Source organism: Ochotona princeps, chromosome 8, assembly GCF_030435755.1.
Source record: "Ochotona princeps isolate mOchPri1 chromosome 8, mOchPri1.hap1, whole genome shotgun sequence".
Lineage (NCBI taxonomy): Eukaryota > Metazoa > Chordata > Mammalia > Lagomorpha > Ochotonidae > Ochotona > Ochotona princeps.
In genome coordinates this window covers 39,663,540-39,690,012 of record NC_080839.1, presented here as the reverse complement: position 1 = coordinate 39,690,012, position 26,473 = coordinate 39,663,540, and the positions used below count along the sequence as shown (strand labels likewise).

The following is a 26,473-nucleotide window of genomic DNA, read 5'->3' as shown; positions in this document are numbered from 1 at the left end:
TTTCACGAGTCCTGCTGGAAACCACAGAAAGTGTACAGTCTCAATGTAGCACCTTCTGATTTTTCCCTGATTTTTAAAAAGGATTTATTTGAAAGGCAGAGTGACAGGGGAGGAGAGAGAAAGGCAGAGATCTCTATCCACTGGTTCATACCCCAGACAGCTGCCATGGCTGGAGCTCCTCCAAGTCTCCCACGTGGGTGAAGGGCCCCAAAGACTTGGGACATCCTGAATACTGCTTCCCAGCCACACTATCGGAGAGCTGGGTGAGAAATGGAACAGCTGGGACTAGAACCCAGGTCCACTTTGGATGCTGGCACTGCAAAGAGAGGTTTTACCTGATATATGACAGTGCTTGCTGTCCTGTTTTACATTCTTAAATGTCTGTCTGCAGCTAATAATATAAATGACTAGCCTGACATGGTTAAATTCCAAGGACCCTTTTTCAGTGAGAAAACCTCTTCCATAATACTTAGGTTTTTTTGTTTGTTTTTAAATCATGTTCAGTTTCTAAGCATAAATTTCAATTTTTTAAACTAAAATAACTGCAACTTTTTATTCCATTTCCTGTGAGCTTTTTGAATGTCCTTCATAGTGATTTGAATGGTAAGAAAGGAATAGTCTATTTTCTAGCCACCTATAATATAACTTTATTGCTTCTGCAATGATAGAAATGACTTCAAACAGTAACAAAATCGTGCCTCAATGGACGTTCCCACTTGCGGAGTGCAGTAGGGTCCAGGAGGAGGAGAGCAAGGAGGATGCCATAACCCAAGGAACAGCGGGTCAAAGTTATCCCAGGGTTTCTGCCATTGCTTTATTCCAGAGGCACTACTTGAAGGCAATACGAAGTTGTATTTAGAAAGTTTAAAAGTTAGTCTGTGTGTTTATCTATAGTCCCTATGCACTGATGTGAATCAGCTGTCCTAGAGTAATAGGAAAATACTTAATGCTTGAGGACAATCTGTAGATTAACAAATGGTTTCTTAAATGGGACATCTACAGAGCCCAAGTAACAAAAGAGGAAAAACAGATTTCATTAAAAAAATTTTTTTTTAAAAGATTTATTTTATTTTTATTACAAAGTCAGATATACTGAGAGGAGGAGGAGAGACAGAGAGGAAGTGGAGCTGCCAGGATCAGAACCAGCGGCCACATGGGATCAAGGCGAGGACCCTAGCCACTAGGCCACGCTGCCGAGCCCTCATTAAAATTTAAAACTTTTGTTCTTCAAAAGATGTTGTTAAAAGGGTGAAAAGACAGGTGATGGAATGAGAAATATTTGCAAATAATATCTGATAAAGGTCTAGCATTCTTAAAACTCAACAATAAAAAGACAAATTATCCTATTAAAAAACAAAGGAAATTAAACATCTTCCCAAAAATATATAATCAATAAGCATATAGATTACCAACACAAGCCACCAGAAAGATGAAAACAAATGACAGCCAGCAGCAAAGTCAGACAGTAAGTGCTGGTAGGAATGAAGGAGTTGCAATGTGAGCATGGTGTGGGAATGTAAGATGATGCCACCATTTGAAAAACTTGGCAATTCCCAGAAGGGCAAAATGGTTACAGGATCCAACAATTTCACTCTCCAAAGTATTGAAAACATGTGTGTTCGTACAAGATTACAGCAAGAGTGAAAGCGATCCAAATGCTGGATCAGTTGATAAATGGATTAGCTGCTTTATTTCCACATAAAGGAGTGAACTATTAATGAATGTTACAACGTAACTTTTAAGACACAAAAGGAAGCAGATTTTAGGATTCCATTATACCAAATAACCAAAATAGGCAAATTTATAGACAAACCAAATGATTATTACAGAGATTGGAGAAAGAAGTATAGGAATGGACTGCTAATGGTTATGGATTTCTTTTTTGGGGCAAGAACATTCTAGAACTAAATGGTATGAAATCAGCAGAAACAAATGAACTACATACTTACAAAGTGGGCTTTATGGTATATGAATGAAATCTCAATAAAAGGGCTAAAAAGGCAAAAATGTATTCCCAACGGCAACTAGTCGTTTTTCCTTTATAACCTTCATGTAAAGGTCTGTGGCAACTAGATTTAAGAAGGTAATTTAGATTAGGAAGTAATTCTTATTAGGAAAGCTAAGGAAGATGATACAACTGCTTTAGAACTAAGAATCTTAGTGTCTTAAATTCTCCCTTTGAGGCATTTTAACTTTTGCATCCTGTAAAGAGAACAGAGCACACGTATTACATACTCAAAGGCCCTTCTTAGATGTACTTGTGGGGTGCAGTTTGTGCCATGTCAAATTTTTTTCTGCCTCTATTTACCATTGTGTAACCCTTCCTTACTCAGCAGGCCCTGTGTTTTTTACTCTGTTCTGTACACTGTGAAAAGCCAGGAGGACTTTGCTGTGCCTTTAGTAGTTTAAAAAATTTCTATATTACCCATCCATCTCTTTATTCTACTGGGACTCTTTGGGACATTTTATGGTATTTTAAGACTTTAGTAAATGTTAACACTTGCAAATATTTTAGTTTTTTCTATTTTCACATAATATATACTTTGCCTAAAACAATATAAAGTGGGCAATGTGTTATCAATTTTTTTAAAATAGGAAATTGGACAGATACTTAATGTAACTGTATAATAGACAAAGATAAAAGCTGTAGTTTGATTTCATTTCCAAGTAATGTAGAAAAAGATAAAAGCTGTAGTTTGATTTCATTTCCAAGTAATGTAGAAAAAAAAGGACAAAATGAAGTGGCAGGGGTTAGGAAAGTTTGCTAGTGCACAGCATGTTTCGACAATAAGGCAAAAAATTAGGACAGCAAGTAAATTAACAATGTGGTTTAGAGCTCCTCCTAATGGCACAAAGAATGAATTTTCACCACTGGGCTAGTGAGCCGACAAGGGAAGAAAGGTGATGAAAGGGTAGGGCTATTCTAGAAAGAGTTGTCCTAAAAACAGCACAGCAAAGTTATTTTTTTAAAAGTCAAAGTGCAAACAGATGAGACATGGGGAAAAAATGGAGAGAATCTGTGGACAGGCGAGGAAGAACAAAAAATAAGGGTGTCTACAATATAAAAACATAACAGCTTTCTGTAACTACAGATACTAGTGTACGCGTCTGTTGAATAATCACAACAGAATATAGCTTATGTTGTTGCACTGCTTCCTAAAGGACTAGCAATAATTATTAAGTAAAACACTTTTTTGAGTATCTTTCTATAAAAACACTGCTAAATTTGAGTTTAACATGTGAGTGGCATGTCTTTATCCACTTCCAAAGTGAGTGACAGATGAATATTTGCACCTTACAGTGCTGATAACTCATGGTTTGGAGCGGCAGAGTCAGCATGCTAAATCACCAGTGTTTGCTCTTGCATGAGAAACCTGGTTCACAGCAAGGGCCTTTCTGTTAGGAAATGGCTGTGCTGATAGTAACTTGTCAAAGCAATGGGCTCGTCCCACTGCTTAGTTACTTCCAACTCAAAGTTTGCTTGAACAGAAGGTCCAAGTGACACTCCTTGAATGGCTGTGGTTCCAACACTGGGAGGTAAGTACTTGTCACAGCTCTGGGAGGTGGGCTCCCAGAACACTTCGTGTACACCGAATCAGAAGCGTGTACTACTGAAAAATCTCAAAAACAGTGGCTGCTGCTTTGTAGCTGGGAAGTGAGAACACTAAAATTTGAATTTCTAAAGATGATTCGGTAATTATTCAGGAAAAGCGGCAGTAGCTCCACACTGCTTTATGATTGCATTACTCAGTCAGAATTCCCTATTGAGTAGGGGGGGGAAGAAAAATCCCACCTGTCAGCCAGTTCCTGTTATAAAACTATTCTAATGAAGTCCACAATTGACTACTACTTTCTAGACTTGGACAGTTATGAAGTGAATGGAGGCACCGGTCCTCTACCTGGTAGACGTGCTCGTCTTCTCCACCGTGGACATGAGTCTTGCAAACGCATCCGTCACCTTGAGGCTCGAGGCGGAGATGTCCAGCTTAGAGGTTGTTAACTCATACAACTCTGGATCCACACCTTACAGTATAGAATGATAGTCAGTGATGGCAGCTGCAGTGGGTGACTCAATTAGCCACAATCCAAGATGCAAAAGGCAACCTTCTGTAAACATCTGAGACAAGCATAACACGTCTTTGAAAAACTACACTGTTGCATTTACCTTTTAATTTACATTCTCCCTTTCGGCATTTTGATGAAACAGAAAAATACTTTTAAAATGCTACTTTGGAATAAATATATCCTTAATTTATCTAACATTATATTGTAGATAAATACACTCAAATGCTTCTAAAATTTTTATGAGTATAAAAAAAATTTGGATTAGCTTGTGATGTTGAAATTTGTTTTATAAATAGAATGCAAATGACTTGTTTTAGGACATCGCTAATTTTTTAAATTGATTAAGCCAATTAGTTAAACTTTCCTCTTCCACTACCTACTTCTTGACAATTTTCTCAATGCTTTACTTCCACAACAATAGACTGGAAAGCCTTTTAAATATGGTGATGGGACATTTTAAAACAGTTATAATATATGACAGACAAACCACATTGTTTTTTGTTTAGGTAAGAGGTGGGAAAGGCAAAATACTTTGAGTGTCTAGAAGCTCAGTTTTTGAAAAAAATGGACATTTGTATGTCAGGGTTAAGTATATTCCTGTTTTATAACTATCTTGTAGGCATGTCAAGTATCTTGTTAAAATAATTCAATATGTATAAAATTGACATGTATAAAAATTCTTCCCCATCTGACATTACAGAAATATTTAAAATTGTTCAGGTAGATTTTAAACAGTGACTACGAAACACCTGATAATAAAAAAAAATCTTAAATTCAAGTTAGATTTTGAATAAAGACACTCAGCTAGGAGTTTTACATTCTACACTCTCCTTGGTACTAGCATACTTCAGAGAAAAAAAGGTTTAGTACTTTGAGGGTATAACAAACACCGATTATAAGGAAGAGTGTATTGTAGCTTCCCAAAATTTTATTTATTTATACCACCATGTAAGATCAGATAATGGAATCCTTCTATCAGATAAATGTGCAGATCATCAGCAAATGTAAATATAGATCTCAGATGTTTACGGAAATGAAACAAGCAAAAGCAGCGTCCACAGTTACCAAGTCCAACAAGGGAGGAAGGCTATAGAAAATGTATGACTTCCCAAGTTCTTAATACAAATTCTTAATATTTCATTAAGGTGTAGCTTTAAAATATATAGAAAAGACTTCCACTTCAACAATGAGTTGCAATTAAAATTGTAGATATCTGCAAAGGGGTCAAATAAACCCCAAGTACTTTCTTTCTCCAAGTTAAGGATTCTAAGCAACCACAAAATTTAAGTTGCTGTCCAACGTCCAATGCAGAATCAACAACTGCACTCCGACTGGCAATGGGAAAGTGCTAGTAAAAACTGAATGGATTTATAAAATACTAGCCACATGGCTGTCAGAGTAGAGGCAGATTAAAATAAAAAAATTACCCTTCCCTTGAGCTCAAAACAACCACTACCACACAAGGAAAAATACAACAAAAAACCCCACACAAAAAACTAACCCCAAGAACTACTTGAATTAAATTTCTCAAAAACAAGGCAATGGCTTACTATACACCAATAATTAGAAAGTAATTTTTATTATTTTTAAAAATAGAACCTTAATGAGGCATAGTTCAGTTACATAATTAAAGCTAGCCAACCAAGTTCTATGCCAACCTCCTAAGTCTCACACACAAAATAATTCAATAACCGCAAGCTAGGACAAAATGACTTTCCCAGAAACAAGTCAGAAAAGGGCAAGCAAGTGGTGAAATGGAACACTAAGCAAAGTGTTGATACCTGTAGCTTGATGATAAGTTGTAACAAAACCCAATAGCAATAAAAAGAAGCCAAAGCAAATTTATCAATCAAATTTATACAGCAGCTAGAGCATATTAACTAAAATACTAAGCAAAAATATTTAAGAGATTTCAAAGTAATGAGGACTGCATCTGATCATGTCAATTTCATTTCTGTTACAGGTCTAAGCTTCTGAAGTCATTTGGTGTTCCAGTAGCTGGGTATGCTGAGCCTGCTTATCATTTCTGTATCTCTTTATATGGCCAGGTTAATTTGTGCTTCTATACACAGTTTTTAAATGAATTTGAAATGTAACACCCCTTATCCGCCTCCCCTCCCCCCAAATTAAGCCAGGTTTGTAAGCACCAAGAAAAACAGTGACCCCTTAAATTATAGTTGATGAAAACACAAAGCTGAAAGCAAATTTTAAATGGGAATCTGATTCTTAGGGATACAGAAATAAGGAAAGTGACACACAAGTTTTTGGCTACCCTCCACCCCATATTAAATATTATAAAATGAAAGACAACTAATCAGCTCGCCCAGGTCATTCCATAGCTCAAACATATTTAAAGATAATTTAAGCAAATAGTAGACAGCATTTAAGTCAAAACCAGATTGTTTTTTCATATGCTTACAAATCTTAAAAACAATGAAAATGGTAACTATGGGGCTTTGAGAAATTCAGTAAGTCACTGTATACCCAAGGGACTTGGAACTTTCCTGTGGCAGGGTCAGATTTCCAAAAGCAGATCTCAGGGCTTCCTGTGCCGACTGTCAGTCTTTGTCATACCCCACCGTGAGGATCAGGGTTATCTAATGATATAGAACCAAATCAGCAAATGCTCAGGCACCCGGCTGGCTATGAAACTGGCCACTAGTGGGGCCCCAGAGAGATCCCTGCTGGTATTCTGGGCATCAGCATTTGGATAGCACCCCAACTGCAGTCCTGTTATCAAGGGGCAGGATCATCAGATCACAAGTTGGAGACGACAAGGACTCATTAAAATCAAATTAAATAAATTATAAACATAAATGCCATTATACTTTTCATCTTTTATTCACTTAGAAAATGACAAAATACATTAGTCCTTTGGTCAATGAACTTTTTTCAGGGCTGAACATTAACAGGCACTCCAGTAAGATTAATTTCTAGCTTTTAGTATCTCATAGCAATTATGCTCCTTAACATTTTTTTCTTCAAGAAAAACTAACATTATGTTTAGCTATTTACGAGTTACATAAAAGCCGTAATAGTTCTATGTGGGAATATATAACTATCTGCCAGACTCCAACATTTTGGAACCTAATATTTAGCAGCACTAAAAACTAACTGAATGCTATGTAAATGTTACATTATTACAGGCACTACAATGTAAAGTCATCTTTGTGTACTAAAATATTCTTGTATCTCTAAACTTGTAGTTTTTTCAAATGGCTTTATAGAATGTACTTTAAAAATGAGCATATAAAATACCACATTTTCCATTTTGTTGGGGGTACTGATAGTAGAAACCCTTCCTTTCACTGTCTAAGGACATTAGGGCTATTTTATTTCTAGTAGCTACTTCCAGCTTTGACTATTATGCTCAAAGTTTTTCTTAAAAATACATTTCACTTGTCATTTGTTATAGTCCGATACTAGAAAATAACACATAAAAGAAACATATTAAAAAAAACACAGAGGATATAATCTACTTGTTTCCTTGTTTATAGGAAAGTCAAGTGATGTGGTCATGCTTTTAGTGAATCAACTAGAATTGTGGTTTGAACACTCTGCTGACCTGGGATTGTGGTGCTGCTGCTAGAGCTACTGTCATCCACGGGCCCAAAGAAATCAAGGTTCAGAAGAGTGGAACCTCCACTCGCTTGAAATGCAGTGACCATGGTGGTAGGCAGCCACACAGAAGGTAAGCCAAGGGAGGAGGGATTATGTGTAAAAAGGGGTAAGACACACACTTGAACATGCAGGTTATAATTAGTAGTCATTATACATTTTAAAAATTAACAATAAAACAAGGTGTACAGTATTAGTTTTTCATTACTAAGAACATTTCTAAAGTAACAATTTAATTCAATGTACACTTTCTGATGTACAATGTAAAGAATGTAACACTTAGTAAGGTTTTAGTTAATTCAATTATTTGAATCAAAATTGGAAACCATATCAGAAAGACCAAGGGAGAAAGTAGACCCGTTAAAGGGAAACAATACTTGAATCTCAACCCAACAGTCACTCACTGTACATGCCCAGATCAATCTCTCATGTTAGTAATGTTGCTTTCAAATGTTTTTTTCCTTTAATGACAAAGCTGTCAGTAGCAGGACACGCACCATTACGCCAACTTGTTTAAAATAAGATATGTTATAGCTGCTCTACTCTGATGTGCAACCTCAAGCTGTACTGTTCCCCTTTAACTCTGAAACAGTAATCAGAAATAGTATACATTTTAAAAGAAATTGTTAATAAAAAAAAATGATTTGACTAAAGACACCAGACAACAGCAAAAGGTGCATCCAGGCTTTCCTTCAGCAGTTACTCCAACAGATGCTTTCCAGTTATCCCAGGACCTGTGCCATAGGCAGAGCTGACAGAGGGTTTGAGACAATGGCTCAAACAGCCTAAGCACTAGGACTAAGAACAGTTGACTCAGGGACCATTTAAAACTTGTCAACACTAGAAATTAGCATAGTCTAGTATTGGAATGTCACTCTCAGGATTTTCATTTAAAGCCATTGAGTAAAATCAATCATTTCTAGTGCTGCCTATAGTGCTTGGAGATAAGTTTTAGAAAAAGATCCAAAAATTTTTTTCATTTGCATATAAATATGAAATATTTTGTCAATATGGATCTGCACACTGTTTTTTGGTTAAATAATTGTGCTTTAAAGCAGCCTCTAGCCACAAGACTCGGCATCCAATAAATTCCAAAAATTAGAGAAAAAATTTCAAGTAAACTGGTTCTACCTAAAATATTTAAACTACCTACCTGGATATTTGTAAAAAATAAGTAAAAAAATAAGCTTAAGAGAAAGAAACTGAAACTTGACCTAGATTCGGCTACCTATATCTGCACATTAAGACTACTGATAGTAATGGCTGGGTTCTTGAGCAATTACTATTCAGAAAGAAAGCCTGAATTTCCAAAGAGTAAGAAGTTATGTTCAAACAAAGAAAGGAAATCAGCAGAGAGAAGTTTGTCTGAACTTTGTATCTTTCTTAACTCTAGCTCTGGTGCTAGAGGCTCTACGGAGAGACGTACCATCTAAAGGGTTAGTAAGGCCACTGCTACTCCAGTCAAACTGGACGGGTGGTAGACACTCCTAGAGTTGAAAACCAAGAAAATCAAAATTAATCAGTACAGGATGTAGCAATGTAAAGAATCTTTAATAGAAAATTATTATAGTAAGACTATTAGGCAACAAGTCCCAAAAGACAAACTGGGATAATTCACAATTTCAAAAGATTTATCTGCAAATATTAACACAAACTGAAACTGCAAATTTAAAAACAGCACAGCTTACGGATATTTTGAAAGTATCTGAGACAAGGAATTATGTTTACATTTTCAAACAAACATGTACTGATTCTTTATTAAAATCTTAATCTATTCTTTAATCATGATTTACAAATCAATTACTCGTTTGATTACAATAATCTGCTAAAACATTGACCTTTTTTTTTTAAAGATTTTATTTTTATTAGAAAGTCAGATATACAGAGGAGGAGAGACAGAGAGGAAGATCTTCCGTCCGATGATTCACTCCCCAAGTGAGCCGCAATGGGCCGGTGCGCGCCGATCCGAAGCCGGGAACCTGGAACCTCTTCCAGGTCTCCCACGCGGGTGCAGTGTCCCAATGCATTGGGCCGTCCTCGACTGCTTTCCCAGCCACAAGCAGAGAGCTGGATGGGAAGTGGAGCTGCCGGGATTAGAACCGGCGCCCATATGGGATCCCGGGGTGTTCACAGCGAGGACTTTAGCCGCTAGGCCACGCCGCCGGGCCCTAAAACATTGACTTTTCATTAGAGATATTTGGAGGTATTTATTTTAAAGAAATAGTCACAATTTCTTACCAATGTAATCGACAAGGGCACCATATTCAAAGGGAGGCTATGCAGATTCTTGGAGTAACTAATCACTAAGTAACTAGCTACATGACCTTATACAGTTTAGTTAATTTGCTGGTTGTCAAATAAAATGAGAAGGTCTAAAGTCTATAGTTTTACACAATTTTCCAAAGCTTGAAGGAAATTACAGGTCTATTTATGAGTCCTAACATTTTAATCAATTTTTAATGGAGACTATTCTATCCAGTAGCATGTTATTTAACTTCATGGCATTCACTGTAATTTCTATTTTTCTTCCTGTTGATTTTGTATTGTGGCTTTTCATTTGAGGGGATTTAGTGCAGTGTGCATTTCTGCTTCTGACCTGGAGATGGACTCCCAATGAAATTGTTTGCTATGTCTTGACAATAGGATCCTGGACTCTCTGAAACTGTCCATGTGCGCAATGATGGACATATGACTATTAAGAGCTGTGCAATGGTAATAGCATGGGGGAACTCGGTGAGGGAGGAGGAGGTTGGGGAATGGTTGGGGGGAATCCCAGGGCCTATGAAACTATATCATAAAACGATAATAAGTAAAATTAGTGCTCGCTTCGGCAGCACATATACTAAAATTAGAATGATACAGAGATTAGCATGGCCCCTGTGCAAGGATGACATGCAAAACAATAATAAGGAAAAATTAAAAACTGAAATTCAGAAGTGACTTTTCTAGGCTTTAAAATTTCGTTACTACCAAGTAGACAGATTAAAAAAAAAACAAACAACAAATATGATGGGATACAATACAAAATCATTTGAGCATTTACTTTATTTTATGAATATTCTTAGAAAAACATACGCTTGACTGTTTCTCTTTTGTCTTAGGGCCCAGGCTTGACTATATTTACTGAAATGACCCCTGTTTTAGATACTAAATTCTAATGTGTCATCTTTTGGTAATGTTAATTACTATGCTTTAGTGTAAAATAAAGCATTATTAAAATCTTGTTCTTATTTTCTTTTTTTCTGGGAGGTAGATCCTGTTCCTTAAAAGAGAAACAATTTAATTCTATTGAACAATATAATTGTTTTTATAACTAGAACATTGAGACAACATGAGCATTTAGTTTCTAAAAATCAGGTGTGGGTCTAGTGGCAGAAGGCAGGAGGAATAAACCAAGCAACATTAATATGTCATGGAAAAGGGAAAGTTGAAGTAGGGAAGTGTGACTATTAAGGGCATTCTCTGTGGTGAGAAACAATCTTGATTAGTATTGGTTACATGAGCCTACCCATGTGACAAAATGCACAAATCTTATATTCTTGATTTCTCAACTATACTTATGTGAACTAGTTCACATATCAAGAGACTTCTGTTTCTGGCCGAAACAGCCTAATGGCTAAAGTCCTCGCCTTGCACATGTGTCAGGATCCTATATTGGTGCCAGTTCTAGTCTCAGTGGCCTCATTTCCCATCTAACCCTTTGCTTGTGGCCTGGGAAATCAGTCAAAGACAGCTCAAAGCCTTGGGACCCTGCACCCACCGGGAGACCCAGAATAAGCTCATGGCTTTAGATTAGCTCAACTCTGGCCACTGCAGCCGCTGGGGGAGTGAATCAGTGGATAGAAGATCTTCTCCGTCGTCTTCATCTCTCCTCCTCTCTGTTTATCTGACCTTCCCTCCCCCCCAAATTCTCTGTACTCTTTCCAACTTCTTATGAATCTAATTATCCAAAATAAGAGTTAAATAATGTTGTGAAAATGTTCTTTCCTAGATTTCGGTTAGTCTTAAAGATGGGTACTAAAGAATTTCTTCAGCTAACTGAAAACCAAAAATTTCTAAGGTACTAAAGAATTTTTTAGCATTCTATCAGATTCAGCAGTGAGACTTTGTTCTATTCAACGGGAATGATTGGCAAAAGCCTAAATTTATACAGTGACATAACTCTAGGTAAATGAACAAGCTCTTTAACATTTTTTTAAGGTGCTCAGTACTTAAGTGATTTATTGCAACTTTAGCTTCTCATGCAGGTGTTTGGCGTTTAAGACATAGCCAAAATGATAAGAAAGTTGTAAACACAAGTCAACATTCAGTGGAAGTGGAAATGCAAACTATGAACAGAATACCTAAGCAAAAAAGAAAGGCTAATGATGTAAGTATGACATTTCAAAGAGAAAGCACTCCGTAACAACTTACAGTAATATGGTATCAGACAGAAACACTAAGAAATGGTTATAATGAAAAAAACAAAAAATGCAGACTGTAGACAAGACTGGTTGGATTCTAGTCATAGACGTACTATTCATGTATAATTTTAGGTAGATATTTGTCTTTCCACAGATGTTTTCTTGTTGTAAGAAGAGTATATTAGCAGGTAATTTTTTCTTCAGCCCTGATTCTGATCCACAACTAGAATAGTTACATCAAGTAGCTCGACAGAAATGCTAGACAACTCTAGTCAGCAGTTGAGAGAATGTAGGAAAGCACCAACCTTTGTAATGGGGGAAGTAGTAACACTACCATCAACAAAGGGACTTTACAATTCAGTTGATTTCAAGTCACTATTTTCCATCACTAAGCTGTCTTGATTTGAAAAGCCTGCAGTCATTATGGGAACTGAATAGCTTTGCTAAATGTAAAGTTACTGTTGATGATGTCCAAGGTTTGTATTTCAGGGAAGGGAAAGGGAAAGTACCAAATCGGTCTTTCCTGATTCAATTTACTAAGCATATAGCACTAAAGGTTTTGGCTATTTAAAAAAAAAAAAAAAAAAACACAGGGTTACTGTAAGATTACATGGACAAAAATTAAAAAGGACATGCATGATAGTGGAAAGTAAGATTTTTATAAACTTTCAACAATCCATTCCAATACTTAACTGTTAACTGGATCAAAAGTACAGAGCCCAGTAAGGATAAGCTACACACACCTAGGTATCCTGTGATATATGGCCTGATGGCATGGCAGCCATCTTTGTGCAAACATCATAGTGTACCTAAACTATAATGAAATCACAGAATGTTCTCCATTTGTCAAACAACACATGATACGATTTAATAAGACGAAAAATGACAGGCAAATGCTGACTAATCACATTTTAATATGTGGAAATGGCTGGAGAGAGAAAGTAACAAATGGTCTCAGTAAGGACAGCTCTGTTTTCAGTAAATGCACCCTGTAGCTACTCAACACTGTGGAAGTAAGAATGTTAATGCAAGAAAAAGTGGAAACATGCTATAGAAGAGGTAATTTTGGAATGGGCATAAAGCACAGCTGGGAGAGTACGATCTTCCTTCTATTTTGTTAACTAGACACAGATTGGACTCCCAAGACATTTTGTTCACGGCATCCTATTGGCTGCCAACCATCAGGCACCCCTACCTACTAATTCAGTGCCAGTAATAAGCTGGCTTCACAGTAATGTTTATGTTGTGCCCAAGTACAAATCACAGTATTACATGACAGTAACATCAGATGCTTCTTGGAACAATCCTGAAAGTGGATGGTCTATGCTCAACACAATGTTAATTAAGCAGTATTACAACTTTTCTGTGTTCCATGAGGGAAAGGGTTTTGTGCCCAAGTAAATTTGAGAAATGAATTAAAATTAAATGGGACTATTAACTGCTGGATTCTTCAGAGTCCTCAATGTATGTCTTGTGAATTTACAAGGTGAGCCATGGGAATATGAAATACTTTTCAAACTTACTTTCCCTTCTTCAGAGGTGCACTTGTAGGGATTTGTTCAGTGGAACACAGATTTTGGGAAAGGGGGAGTTTTCCTAAACAAGTACTATTAAGACAAAAAATTTACAAAGATGGCAAGGACATGCTTTTAGAATGATGATATTCACTTTAAGATTTTTTAGAAATTAATATTTAATCAACAGTAATTTAATTTTACAAGGAAAGCAGACCAAAATGATCCATTTTCCACAGAAAATAGAAGGTAAACTTCAGGATTAAACTTACCAAACCAATTCAAAATTTTCCTTAAATGTGCCAAAGGGGTATAGGATAAGAAATTATGAGGGCTGTTTGTTTTATTTCATCTACAGAATGTTTTGCTAAAGACTATATCATTTTCAACTTAAATGAGTAACAGTTTTACCCAAACTCTTGAAACAGTTTGAGACACTAAATAGTATCTTTTAATGTTTGTAAAATTTTACGGGTTTCAGGAAAAATACACAATGGCAAACCTGAAGGGTTGATACAAATGTAATAGTATTTTCCATTTTTAAGGAAATCTAGTACTTACCAGATTTGTAAATAATTATGATTTTCAGTGCTCAAAACAAAAGGGAAATCTAAGAGATATTCCAAACTTCTCCACTTTATAAGGTCAAGAGACTAAGGTCTGGGAAGTTTTAAAAACTTACCTCTAATAACCCAGTTCTTAAATTATTTCTTTCCATTTTTGATAGAAAATTAACATCCTTTAAAATACAGTGAACAAAATAAATAATCACATGTTCATCATAAGTCAAATCTTAAAAGCATTCTACAAATTGAAAGTTAAGGGGGAAAGTGTGTGTAATGTGTACATACACATACGACTCTTTTACCTGGAACTGACCAGATGTACATGTGTTCATCTCTGGTGACATGGTGGCTGTCTGACCAATGGAAGCGATTTTTTCTGCAGCAGACAGTGGTTTCAACGGTTCCTTGGTGGGCTCTAACATACCCTGAAAAAGATGTGTTAGTCATTAGCTGGGGGCGGGAGGTACCAAACCATAAACTCCAATCTAGCAACAAGAGGAAAGAAAAAGCTAGGTCATCAGGAAAGGCACTCAAGACAGAAGTAACTATTCTTATGTTTATCAAAGATCTTACAGGATTATATTTCTGCAATCACACTTTTTAAGCATTTTAAATCAGATGTTTTAAAATGCATAGTTGCTCCTGTCACAGAAAAGTAAAGCACAACTGAGAACAATAACCTGTCACATCTAGACCCTAGGAATCCAACACTTTTAGAACATTTAGGACATTGAAACTGCAGGAAGAGGCACCCTTCACATACTGCCTGTTGTAGTGGCTCTTGGAGAAGTGAGAACTGATTCTAACACAAGTGTGACTTAGATCCTTGAGTGTGGATTTAAGTGTTTGGTCCTCATCTCCACCAAGGTCATTCTACTTAGTTCCTTGGATTGGCAGAAAAGACACAGCTATGGCTGTTTCAAGGGAAAAATAACTCATATTCCACTAGGTTTGTAATAAGGGTAACACAGTTTCTGAGGAAGACACTCAGGTACAGAAACATGACAAAAAAAAAATCGACATTTCTGTATCAACACTTCACTGAACAGAAAAGTAAGAATAATCCAGGCTAATGACCTGGAAGAAAACCAACCTTTTACTTTTCTAAAATAATTTTTGGAGCCAGTGCTATGGCACTGTTGGTTAAACCACTGCTTGTGACGCCAGCATTCCATACTAGAATACTAGTTAGAGAGTCCTGACTGTTCCAAGTAATTAGGCCTCTGCCACCCACAAGATGGACTCTTGGCTTTGGCTTCAATGTGCCAAAAGGTTTGCAGCCTTTTGGAGAGCCAACTAGCAGACAGACGACCTTTGTCTGTCTTTGTTATTCTGCCCGTCAAATATGTTTAAAAGCCTAAAAATTTCTCAATAAGCTCCTGGATTTTATCAGTTAAAAGTCATATTGCAAAGGTCACCTTAAATTGGGTGGGAAAAAAAACCCACAAGGTGGGAGGAATCAAAACTGTCAAGTTAATAATGAAAGAATCTATACATTTCTAAAAATAAGCTTTCAGGAAACCCTCTCCCATCCCATCCAAGTTAAGGAAAGCAATTATAGATGCAATTCTTATACACATAAAAGGCTTTAGTACCAAAAAGATGAAGTTCATAATCTAACTTCACATCATATATATTAGTTTTGGATATCTACTGTGCTTTCAGGTCCACTATGATTAGTCTTAGCCAAATTTCCTAATTTGTACTATCTTGTAAATCAGTGGTTCTCTTAACTGTGATCCACAATCAGTTTATTCATGACCTTGCATTTGTCAGCTGGGCATGGTATCCAAAAACTTTCATTTCAACAAGTCTTTTTAGTGATTCCAATAGACGCCAAAGTTTGAGAATTAGTAATTCAAAGGATTACTTCACCATGTGAGATCAGAAGATTACTATGCATCTCTAGAGGGTAGTGCAGTAAGAGCTGTAATTAAATTAAAAGTGAATTTCCAGATGAAAGAAATCAGAGATGGAAGAGGGAAAAAACATTTATATCCACTAAATAAACTGATACAGTAAAGGTTGTAGTCAAGGCGGAGAAACACCCACCACTAGAATAATCATAAACGTCAAAGAGCTGGCCAATGTGCTGAAGTAGGTTGCTGCCTCGCATGAAAACTCCCTATTTCCAATAAGGACCTGAAAATATACTGCCAACAATCTGTGGGGCGCTACTAATCCACTGCAAAGAAAAAATCAAAAAACAAAAACTCCAAACACCAAATCCCAGGTGATATTTACAAACTACAGAAAAGAGCACATTTCTATTCTGGAATAAAAAGAATTCCAATAAAACATTTACATACACCTGTGCAGTATGCTACTAGATTTTCTACCTTTCTCTCTATACCTACAACATCATGATACACTTAAACACCAAAAAAACTTGTATCTATTCCTAAGGAACTATAGGTCTGTGATAAAATGGGAGAAAATGCTGGGTGGGAAAACAGAGATGGAGGAACCTTATACCTAAAAAACTGGATCATGGAAAGTTAAAGTACAACTTAACCATTTATAAAGGTATAAAAACCAGAAACTGAGAAAAAAGCTCAAGTACAGAAAAGTCCACAAAATAAAACTATAAAAGACAGACATCTTAACTCAATAATTAGTGCTTATTTATAGAAAAAGTTGGTAGATTAAAAAGATCAAATTCCACAACAAATTCATGTTCACATGCATGTAATGATATGTGTGATTTAAATTATATACCAAGAATTCCTTGGTTATTTACTTTTTAAACACTTAAGTTTTAAAATGTAATTATAACCAATAACTTAAAAAAATTTTAACAGATATTTTTCTTCACCAATAACTCAGACACAGCAAAAACACAAATTTTAAAACATGACTGTCTCGAAAAGAAACAGAATAACACCTCAGTTTTCTGGAACTACCTGGCATATCTGAAAAAAAAAAACAAAAGTCAACACATTCAAGCAACAGTAACAGGAAAACTAAGGGCCCACTAGGACTTTGGTTCTTTTTCATTTACTATAATCTGTTACCTCCAAGTTTTTGTGTTTCCACAGCTCCAATATATCATTATTTAATTCACTAGATCAAAGTAAATTGCCTTTCAGTCTTTTGACCTTTATTTTATTCAAAAGGTAGGGTGAAAGAGAACCAGAGACCTTCTATCTATTGGTTCACCTTCCAAATTCCTGCAAAGAGCCAGGGCTGGCCTAAGCTGAAATTAGGAACTCAGAGAGCATCATCCAGGACTCCAATGTGAGTGGCCGTGACCAGAGTCACTTGAAACTCTATTCCAGGTATTCCAATTTGGGAATGCAGGCAGCCCAAGTAGAGGCTTCTCCTGTCATGCCACAATACCTACCCCAGGCATCACTTACAATTTGGAAGTAGGAGAGAGTGCTCTCATGTGCTGGCTCACTCCCTAAATGCTCACAGCACTACACAGCTGCGGACCAGTAGTTGGGAATGCAATACAGGTCTCCCATTTACATGAGGCAACAGTGCTGCCTCCCAGGGTCTGCAGAAGGAAACTGGTGTCCAGAACAAAAGAGGGCCCTGAAGTATGGTACTCCAATATGGAATCTCAAGGGTGTTAAGTGCAGAGAATCCTTCAAATGTGCATATTACATAGTTGTAAATGTATAGTTGTAAAAATACTTTTCCAATATCTGATTAGTACAAAAATGTCCTGGGATCAAAATTTGAAACCCATGCCCAAGATTCCCATACTAAATGCTTTTAAAAATAGACCTTTATATCATGCTGTTTAAGATGATTTTATAGAATAAACAGTTATATATGCAGAGTGTTGTACTTACCAATCCTGCTGCATACATGGGTACTATAACGGGTTGCTTCTTATTGCCTGTGAAGAGCTACATATGTAAGAAAGAACATACAGAGAATGATCTGTCATATAATAGTATACAAAATATGATTACAATATTACACACACTGTAACTGAAACACTGAAGAAACTGATAAACTGTCTATATGTGGTTCTCATCTTAAATTTAAGGAAAAACACTTAAAATTTTTTATAGAAAATAAGTATTAAAGAAAAAGTGTGGTGTGAAAGTCAAGCTCAAAGGGCTGATGTTGTAGCATAGGGGGCAAAGCCAATGCCTGCAATGCCAGCATCCCATTTGAGTGCTGGTTTGTGTTCCAGCTGCTCCACTCCCAGTTCAGCTGCCTGCTAATGGCCTGGGAAAAGCAGTGGAATATGGTCCAAGTGTTTGAGTTCCTACCATCCACGTGGGAGACCCGGATGACGCTTCTGGATCAGTACTGACTGTTGTGTCCATCAGGAGACTGAAATCAATGGATGGTTAATGTGTTGTACCTTCTCCTTAATGCTATCAACAAATTAAATCTAAACATAAATAAGTAAATAAATAAAGCCAGTATGGACTGGGTATAAGGCATAGTGGCTAAACAACGGAGTCCTAAAATTTGACAACGGCTCTAATGTCTGATTGCAGCTTCTTGCTAGCGGACACCTGGGAAGGCAGCAGTCGTGGAAAGTAGCTGGGTTCCTGCCACCCAAGTGGGAATTTCGGATTGAGCATCTGGCACAAGGACTCAGCCCCCCAGCCACTACGGGCATACAGAGAGTGAACGAGCAAAACAGAACTCTTACAACATGTTCAAAATAAATGAACATCTAAATGAACCAATATTTATTTTTCTGAGACTGCTTATCACAGCCTGAAGAGTAGCATAATTTAAAAGCATGCATAGATTGATGAGAGGATTTCTGAAAGTTGTAACAAACTCACAATGTTTCGCGTGTCTATTCCCAAGGAGCACAAAAGCTGCTTGTTGCTGTGGGAGCCACCCCACTGGTATCTCAAGCCATGTGCATCGTGGATGTCCTGCAGCTCAGTCCACACATCCAACAGTTCCCTGCAAGGGCCATGAGGTCATCAACATGACAGGTCATTTAACACCTTTCGCTTTTAATAGCCACAACATATCCAACTCCAATTAATCTTATGTCTAACATGCATAATTTAGCTATTACTGGAATAATCAAGAACTAATACTTGGCCATCAGAAAAGTTAAGCACACATAAAATGCCAGTAATCAAGGAGAAATATAACTCATATTTTGTTATTGTAAAGGACAAATCACTCAGTATTCCACCTTAATAAAGCTATGTAGGGGCAAGTGTTCTTGGGATGCTCACATCCTATATCAGAGTAACTAGCTTCAACTTCAGTTCACCTGCTTTAATCAAACTTCCTGCTAATGCACACCCTGGAAGGCAGCAGTTGATGGATCAGTTCTGGGGGCCCTGCCACCCACATGGGAGACCTGGATTGTGTTTTGGGCTAATGGTTTTATCCTGGCCTTCCCCAAGATGTTAGCAAATTTGCAGAGTGGACAAGTGGATATAAAACCTTTTTCTCGTGTCTGCCTTTCAAAATGAGTTTTAAAAAAAAAGGCTATTCAATATCTGCGCTTTCTTGACTCCTCATTCATAAACATAGCTGCAATTAAAGTCTATATCAAATTTTATATTTTCCCCAATTTTAAGCATTTTCTAGTATAGCAGCACTGTCCCCTCACCCCAGTTTGTTTTCTGCAGTTTGTTACTCGTTGTTAACTATACTCCAAAAATATTAAATAGCAAATTGAAATACTTTGCTGAGTTTTACATTACACATTACTTTGGGTGTTCACCTCATCACATAGGCACTGTATCATATTGCAAGGAAAAGATGGGTGAGTGCTGTACAATAAAACATTGTAAAACATAACATTCTTCTAATATTTGGGCATACTGCTGCAAATGTGTTTTACTGTTGTTAATCTTACTGTGCCCAAGTTTAAAAATCAGCCTTTATCACAGGTATGTACATGTAAGAAAAAACACAATATATAGAGGGTTGACTGTGAAAGTTCTGGGATGCATCTCCTGTGCAGAGGTTTGGAGGGGACCACATGTTTTCCAATGGCTGTGTAACGTTCTCTCAGGCTGGTACATTATCATTTATATAACCATAATCCTGCTGTTCTAAAGCCATTTTATTGTTCGGCTCCTATTATTAATAAGGCAATGAAAATCTTCCTGTATTTTATGATGCATGTTATACAACTGCATTATTTCCTTAGGATAAATCTCTTCAGGACAAATTACTGAATCTTTTTAAAGTATCAACTATAACTAGCACACTAAAAATTTAACCAATTTAAAGGTGGCAGAGAAAGTAACTTTCTGAAAATCTCTCTTCTTGCCAAACTAAGAGCCAAGAAGCAAAAAACACAATCTCCACCTTGAGTGAAGTTTAGAGATACCTAAAACCCCACACCACCAATGCCCAGGTGACAAGCAGGTTGAAGGAGTAACTGGTTTAGCTCAATGGAAGGACAGAATGCTTCTGGGGTAGACAGTGATAGAATGCAAAAGAACAGTCCAAGAATGATAACTAACCTCATAAATGGAAAGTACAAAATCAATTTAGGTCCTGTCACATCATAGGCATTCCGGAAAGAAAAAACAGAAACAATGGAGAAAAAGTAATTGTCAAGGAAAAGGACAAGGGAAATGATTAATAAAAAGAACAGATGCCTCCAGATTGAATGAAGCTACAAATCTAATAAACTTTTACCTTCCATTTTTTTTTTTTCTTTAGAAGGGTAATCTAAGTGAAGGGAAGTCTCAAGACAACACATATAAGACATCTGAAAGAAACCATTCTGGATGCTGACAGGATAATGGTGAGCTCCAGAGGAAAAAGTGGAATGTACAAAATAAAACTGTAGTTTTAAAATCATTTATTTATTTAAAATGCACAGCAACACAGGAAGAAAGAGAGAAAGATTTCTTCCACCTGCTGGTTCACTCCCCATATGGCTACACCAACCAGGTCTGGGCTAGTTTAACTAAAGCCAAAAGTCAGGACAGCCATCCTGGTCTCCCACATGTGTGGCAGGGGTCCAGGCATTTAAGCCACCATCTCCAGCCTTCCTAGCATTAACAGAAAGCTGGATGGAAAGTAGAGTGGCTAGGACTGGAACTGGCATTCTGACATGGGATGCTGGCATTGCAAGCAATATTACCCCAGATGCCACAACAATGGCCCCTAAAACTGCACTGACAGGCTGTTGGTGGAAAGGAAGGAATGCAGAAAACAAAACAGACAATTAAGCTCAGGAAAAAAACTGTACTATAAAGGTAACAGGAGCTTAGGAGTGAGTAATATTTACATGATAATACCATTGTTACATTAAAAATGAAAATTGTAATAAAGTAACAAAAATAAACTATGATTTAAGTATACTAGAAAGATGAAGGGAGTAAAATGCAGACTAAAACCCAAATTCTCACCCATCATGTTAAGAAGCCAAAAACATATAGTTTAATCAACTGATTAGAACACTGAAACAAATGGCTCAGAATTGAAAAGCAGGGCATTTTTTCATTTTAAATCTTTTAGCACAACATTACTAAACTTTATCAATAATGTTTTAGGACCTTAAATGTTTTAAGGTAACCTTATAAATTAAGTCTGTTGAAGCAAACAAAAACATCTGCTATCTAAAAACTGTCTACTACTTACCCACTTTCAGCTAAGGCCTCTCTTGTTTTTACTGGCAGGGTGCTTGTGTCCAGCAAGTGCTTCAGGGAAGTAACTTCCTCTTCAGCATCAGGGACAAATATGGAAGGGAAGCATGCTTCGAAAATGCGCTCCAGGCGGTTTAGTAAAGCTGTCTGCATCAAAACATCCCCCCCCCCACCAAAAGTTTATTTTCAGTTCTCTGATTTTAAAAATGTCAGTTTTGTATTTAAAACACACTACTAATGCAACAGAGGGAGGGAAACTACCATTACAGAAAACAGTAAGTAAATAGAATTAACTACTCATAGCATAATTGTTTGAAATGATTAAATAATCATGGTGCTGATACATGAGGTGGCAAACAAATACATCAAGCACCATAGCTGGTATATCAGATATAGCATTTTACTTAATTACAAAAGTTCTATTAATTATTACTGAATTATACAGTGAGATAGTAATCTCAAAGTCTGAATAATCTACCCCAAACAAAAACAACAACAAAAGACAGCTTTCATATTCCTTCCACAGCACTGAGATATTTTTACCACCATCAATGGACTTTAGATTTAGAATGCTTGTGAAAAGAACTGTGCTTTATAACTGAGCAGAACCTTTTACTTGGACATAAATCCTTGAATTTTGAATGCATTTAAAAATATCTATGCTGCTAACAATACAAACTAAAGTAGGAAACAATGTCTATTTTCACTAAGAAATTCAACAGTTCATTTATCATTTTGATGAACTATTCTTTCAGAAATTCCTTCTCTCTACTTTGTTACATATATAAATATATATTTTATATACATGTAATTGAATAGAACACTATTTTCCCTCTACATACTGCCTGGAACATTTTCACCAAGAATGACCAGATAAATTCCTTAGCATTTTAGAGTACTTCCCATAAATTAAAAGTTGCTGGGTTTAGATTATCTTTGACACTATTAGTTTTATTATATATTTGCAACCTATAATATTTATTCCCATTCCCTCAACTATATTTCCAATATATGTAAGACAGTGCTCAACTAACATCAATTTGCTGTTTAAACACCAAATAATACAAACTGTTATAAGTTAAAGTCTGTTTGAAAATTAAGTATACTAACAAGAGCAAAAAAGTGGTACTTTCTGCCAATTAATAAAAGTAAAGACTAATTTTTTTGGGTCATACAGTGAGAAAATAGGAAAATGAAAAACAAAAGCAAAAATTTCCATGAACATATTTCCTAAACCAAAATCTCTCCTGGAAACTCTACCAGAACGTCATTAGTCTCAGGTTACTCTTCTGCTAACTCTACAAAGTTATTCTAAAGTGTTCATTATATCCCTGTGTGTTACATGGGAAAAGGATCTCACTATCAATTAGGAACCCTAAAGCAAAGGGTAGACGCCTGTTCCCAAGATGCATGAAACCTGAGTGTGCCAAGGGGACCCAGCCTGCTTACACAGAGGGCACAGACACTACTTTTAAAGGGATCAGATGACCTGCTAATTGGAAACACTAGGACTGCTGCTTCCTCCTGGGCAAGGAAGGTAAACAAAAACTTGTGTTTGATCAAATTTTATTTTTGTGAAAATCAGTGCATAATCTTTATTATCATTTTAATGGGATGAAAAAAATGCTGGTCACAGAATTTGGACAATATTTCCTATAACCAAATACCAGCATCTGGGCACACCATTGAACAAATGAGTGAACTCCATTTGAGAACAAATACTAACCTAGTCACATCAATATTTACTTCTTCCTCCCCAAGCACATAAAATGTGGGAAACTTTTAAAAGACAGTTTCATGTACATTTACAATTAGACATAAAGCGAGTTTCTTCAAATCTTTTACTAAACAAGGGCAGGGGTCAGCAATCTTTTCTGCAGACAGCTGAAAGTAAATATTTTAGGTTTTGTGGGTGTGTTTCAATGAAACTTTATTTACAAAAACAGGCAGCAAGACAAATTTGTCCCACAGTTCTCTGACCCCTGAGGTAGGGCAACCAGTAACAACAGGAAGCCACTAACAGCATCACCCACCACAAAGAAGGAACTCAGCAAGAAAGGAGACAATTAACAAAGAGTTCTAATTACAATTAAATTTGTTCCGATATGCAATTATATTTATTTTGACTATCAGTTTGATGCAAAAGGGATCCCACAAAAACAGCTTCTCACTACTACCTTGGTTATGGTAATAAATACTGCCAAATTTCTTACTACTAGTTCATTCCAATAAATAAATGACTGATATATTACTTCAATAGAGAACTGCACACTCAGGAACTAAGTATCTGCATTCATAAATTATAGATTTCAGAGGCTGACTCACAGGGTGACTGATGAATTAGTGGCACTCTGTAAGAAGCAGCAGCAGCTTTTGGGCCCGGCGGCGTGGCCTAGTGGCTAAAGTCCTCGCCTTGAACGGGCCCCGGGATCCCATATGGGCGCCAGTTCTAATCCTGGCAGCCCCATTTCCCATCCAGCTCCCTGCTTGTGGCCTGGAAAAGCAGTCGAGGACGGCCCAAAGCTTTGGGACCCTGCACCCGCGTGGGAGACCCGGAAGAGGTTCCAGGTTCCTGGCTTCAGATTGGCGCAGCACCAGCCGTTGTGCTCACTTGGGGAGTGAATCATCGGATGGAAGATCCTCCTCTCTGTCTCTCCTCCTCTCTGTATATCTGACTTTGTGATAAAATAAATAAATCTTTAAAAAAAAAAAAACAACAAAAAAAGTAGCAGCTTTTGTCATTACGATTATTATTAAACAGATGATACCTATAGATGCTAAGGCTTGCAAGGGAATAAAATGATTGTCAAAATCAGGCTCAAGACTCACTAAGGCTGTTCCTCTACCACTATTTAACATTCTAAATCATTTTGAAAGCATCTGCCTCAGGGCTGCTACAATGGCTCAACAGCGTATTTCTCCACCTTTCAGTGCAGGCATCCCATATGGGTGCTGGTATATGTCTTGGCTGCACCACTTCCCATTCAGTTTTCTGCTTTGGGCCTGGGAAAGCAGCAGAAGACACCCCAAGTCTTTGGGACCCTGCACCCATGTGGGAGACCTAGAAGAGGCTCAAGGCTCCTGGCTGTTGTCTTTGGATCAGCTCAGCTCCAGCCTTTGCAGCCATTTGAGAAATGAACCAGAGGATGGAAGGTCTTTCTGTGTCTCTTGGTAAATCTACCTTTGCAATAAAAATAAGTCTTAAAAAAACATCTTCCTCCATCTACCAATTTCTTCCCTCCAGTTTCTGTTAGATTCCACATGAATCTTAAGGATTTTAAGTTTTGGGTACTGTCATTTGTGACTATGTTAACTGCATTATGATACAAAAAAAGCATATTAAGTATGTTTAGCAAGTACACTAAAGCTAAAAGTTTGAAATCTTGATGAAAAATAGGCACTTTTAACAGTTACAAGAATGAAACTAATAAAATTCCAAGAAGGAAAATTAAATAACTTACCACAAGAATAATTTCCCTTGGGAGCAGAGAAAATTCTTTCAAGAAACAATTTCTTAAAGATTATAATTAGATACTAAAATTTCCTAAAATTATTGTTATTTTAAGCATAAAATTTCAGTACTTGAAATGAAGGGCATCTTGCCACTGCTAAGATTTCAGATATCTACTTTTCAGGAGTATTTCTGGATGATTATATTAAAATTTAACTGTTTTAAAGTATATACAATTTTACCCTCAACTACCATTCAAAAACAATTTAATATATACATTAAATTAAATAAGTAATAAAATATGGTGTCTTACAAAAACTAGAGCCAATAAAATAAACTTGCATGTGTTCTAATATTTCTGAGTAAAAAGGAACTTTGTTTATATTATTATCCTAATGATAGGAACTCATAGACATAATAGGAAACCTGGATTTTAATAAATGCTCACACTGCCCAAGTTTTTAAACTCCTTGTAGTCGATGAACTCAGACATTAAACAACGACACTTACTAACATATTCCAGTAGTTGTGAACTTATATTCCAACAAATTATATTTAACCATTTGGGAGTGAGGGTAAAATCAGCCTGACTTGATTTCTGGTTTGCTTAGGCAGACAAGGCAGATTATGTAAAGCAAATAGCAGAAAACCCCAAATGAAAACACGTAAGGGCCTAACTCAACACAAGATGCAACAATCCAAGGGCCAGCACTGGGAGAAGGTTCCTGTCTTGGCTGCTCCATTTCTGATCTAGCTCCCTGCCAATGGTCTTGAAAAACAGTGAAAAATTGTCCAAGTGCTTGAATCTCTGCCACCCATGTGGAAGACCTGGAAGCAACTCCTGGTTAAGGCTTCAGCCCAGCTCCCATTATTGTGGCCATTTAGAGACTGAACCAGTGGATGAAAGATGGAAGATTTCTCTGTCTTTCTCTCTCTGTAGCTCTTTGAAACAGATAAATATTGAGAAAAAAAAAAAAAAAGCAAAGGCATAACATGGTATATTATATTAGGTTTTGATAGGGCTTATCATGTACCAGGCATTAAGTCTCCTAAGATCCATGTCTTTGGTAACAACAGATCTCCACTTTATGGATGGAAACACAAAGCACCACGAGGTTATGACTGTATGTACTTCAGGACACACAGCTTCAGCGTAGGTGCTCTTACCTATTTCACGGTCATCAAAGCAGCTCCAAGTCCAATTTCTAAAAACTACAAGCACTTTTTTAGAATGAATGACTTTGCTCTAGTTTCTGAATTTTCAGTATCTGGGTTCCTACAAATGGTTAATATAGGAATGTTA

General features: G+C 36.7%; 2 protein-coding genes and 1 non-coding gene across 7 annotated transcripts in view; 2 read left to right on the top strand and 1 right to left on the bottom strand.

Annotated features, from left to right (window-relative positions):
• The window catches only part of SERTAD2 (SERTA domain containing 2), a 204,826-nt gene extending 197,075 nt beyond the window's left edge, over nucleotides 1-7,751 (top strand). For 2 of the 3 annotated variants that reach the window (XR_009245968.1, XR_009245969.1), the window contains 2 exons: nucleotides 6,029-6,067; nucleotides 7,563-7,751. The gene's annotated coding sequence lies outside the window, so the exon portion shown is untranslated. Of the gene's footprint in view, nucleotides 1-4,488; nucleotides 4,572-6,028; nucleotides 6,068-7,562 lie in introns of those variants that run through there. The other variant, XR_009245970.1, reaches the window with a different exon arrangement.
• AFTPH (aftiphilin) overlaps nucleotides 1-26,473 on the bottom strand; it is a 69,650-nt gene that overhangs the window by 3,141 nt on the left and 40,036 nt on the right. For 2 of the 3 annotated variants that reach the window (XM_058667882.1, XM_058667881.1), the window contains exons 3-9: nucleotides 21,715-21,866; nucleotides 18,927-19,053; nucleotides 17,967-18,023; nucleotides 14,469-14,591; nucleotides 9,110-9,170; nucleotides 7,631-7,714; nucleotides 3,900-4,023 (exon numbers count right to left, since the gene is read on the bottom strand). In XM_058667882.1, coding sequence (XP_058523865.1) covers nucleotides 3,900-4,023; nucleotides 7,631-7,714; nucleotides 9,110-9,170; nucleotides 14,469-14,591; nucleotides 17,967-18,023; nucleotides 18,927-19,053; nucleotides 21,715-21,866 — 728 coding nt within the window. The remainder of the gene's footprint in view (nucleotides 1-3,899; nucleotides 4,024-7,630; nucleotides 7,715-9,109; nucleotides 9,171-14,468; nucleotides 14,592-17,966; nucleotides 18,024-18,926; nucleotides 19,054-21,714; nucleotides 21,867-26,473) is intronic. The other variant, XM_058667883.1, reaches the window with a different exon arrangement.
• On the top strand, nucleotides 10,502-10,605 carry LOC118760729 (U6 spliceosomal RNA). The gene has a single exon (XR_004996956.1). It is a non-coding gene; the product is annotated as a U6 spliceosomal RNA (small nuclear RNA).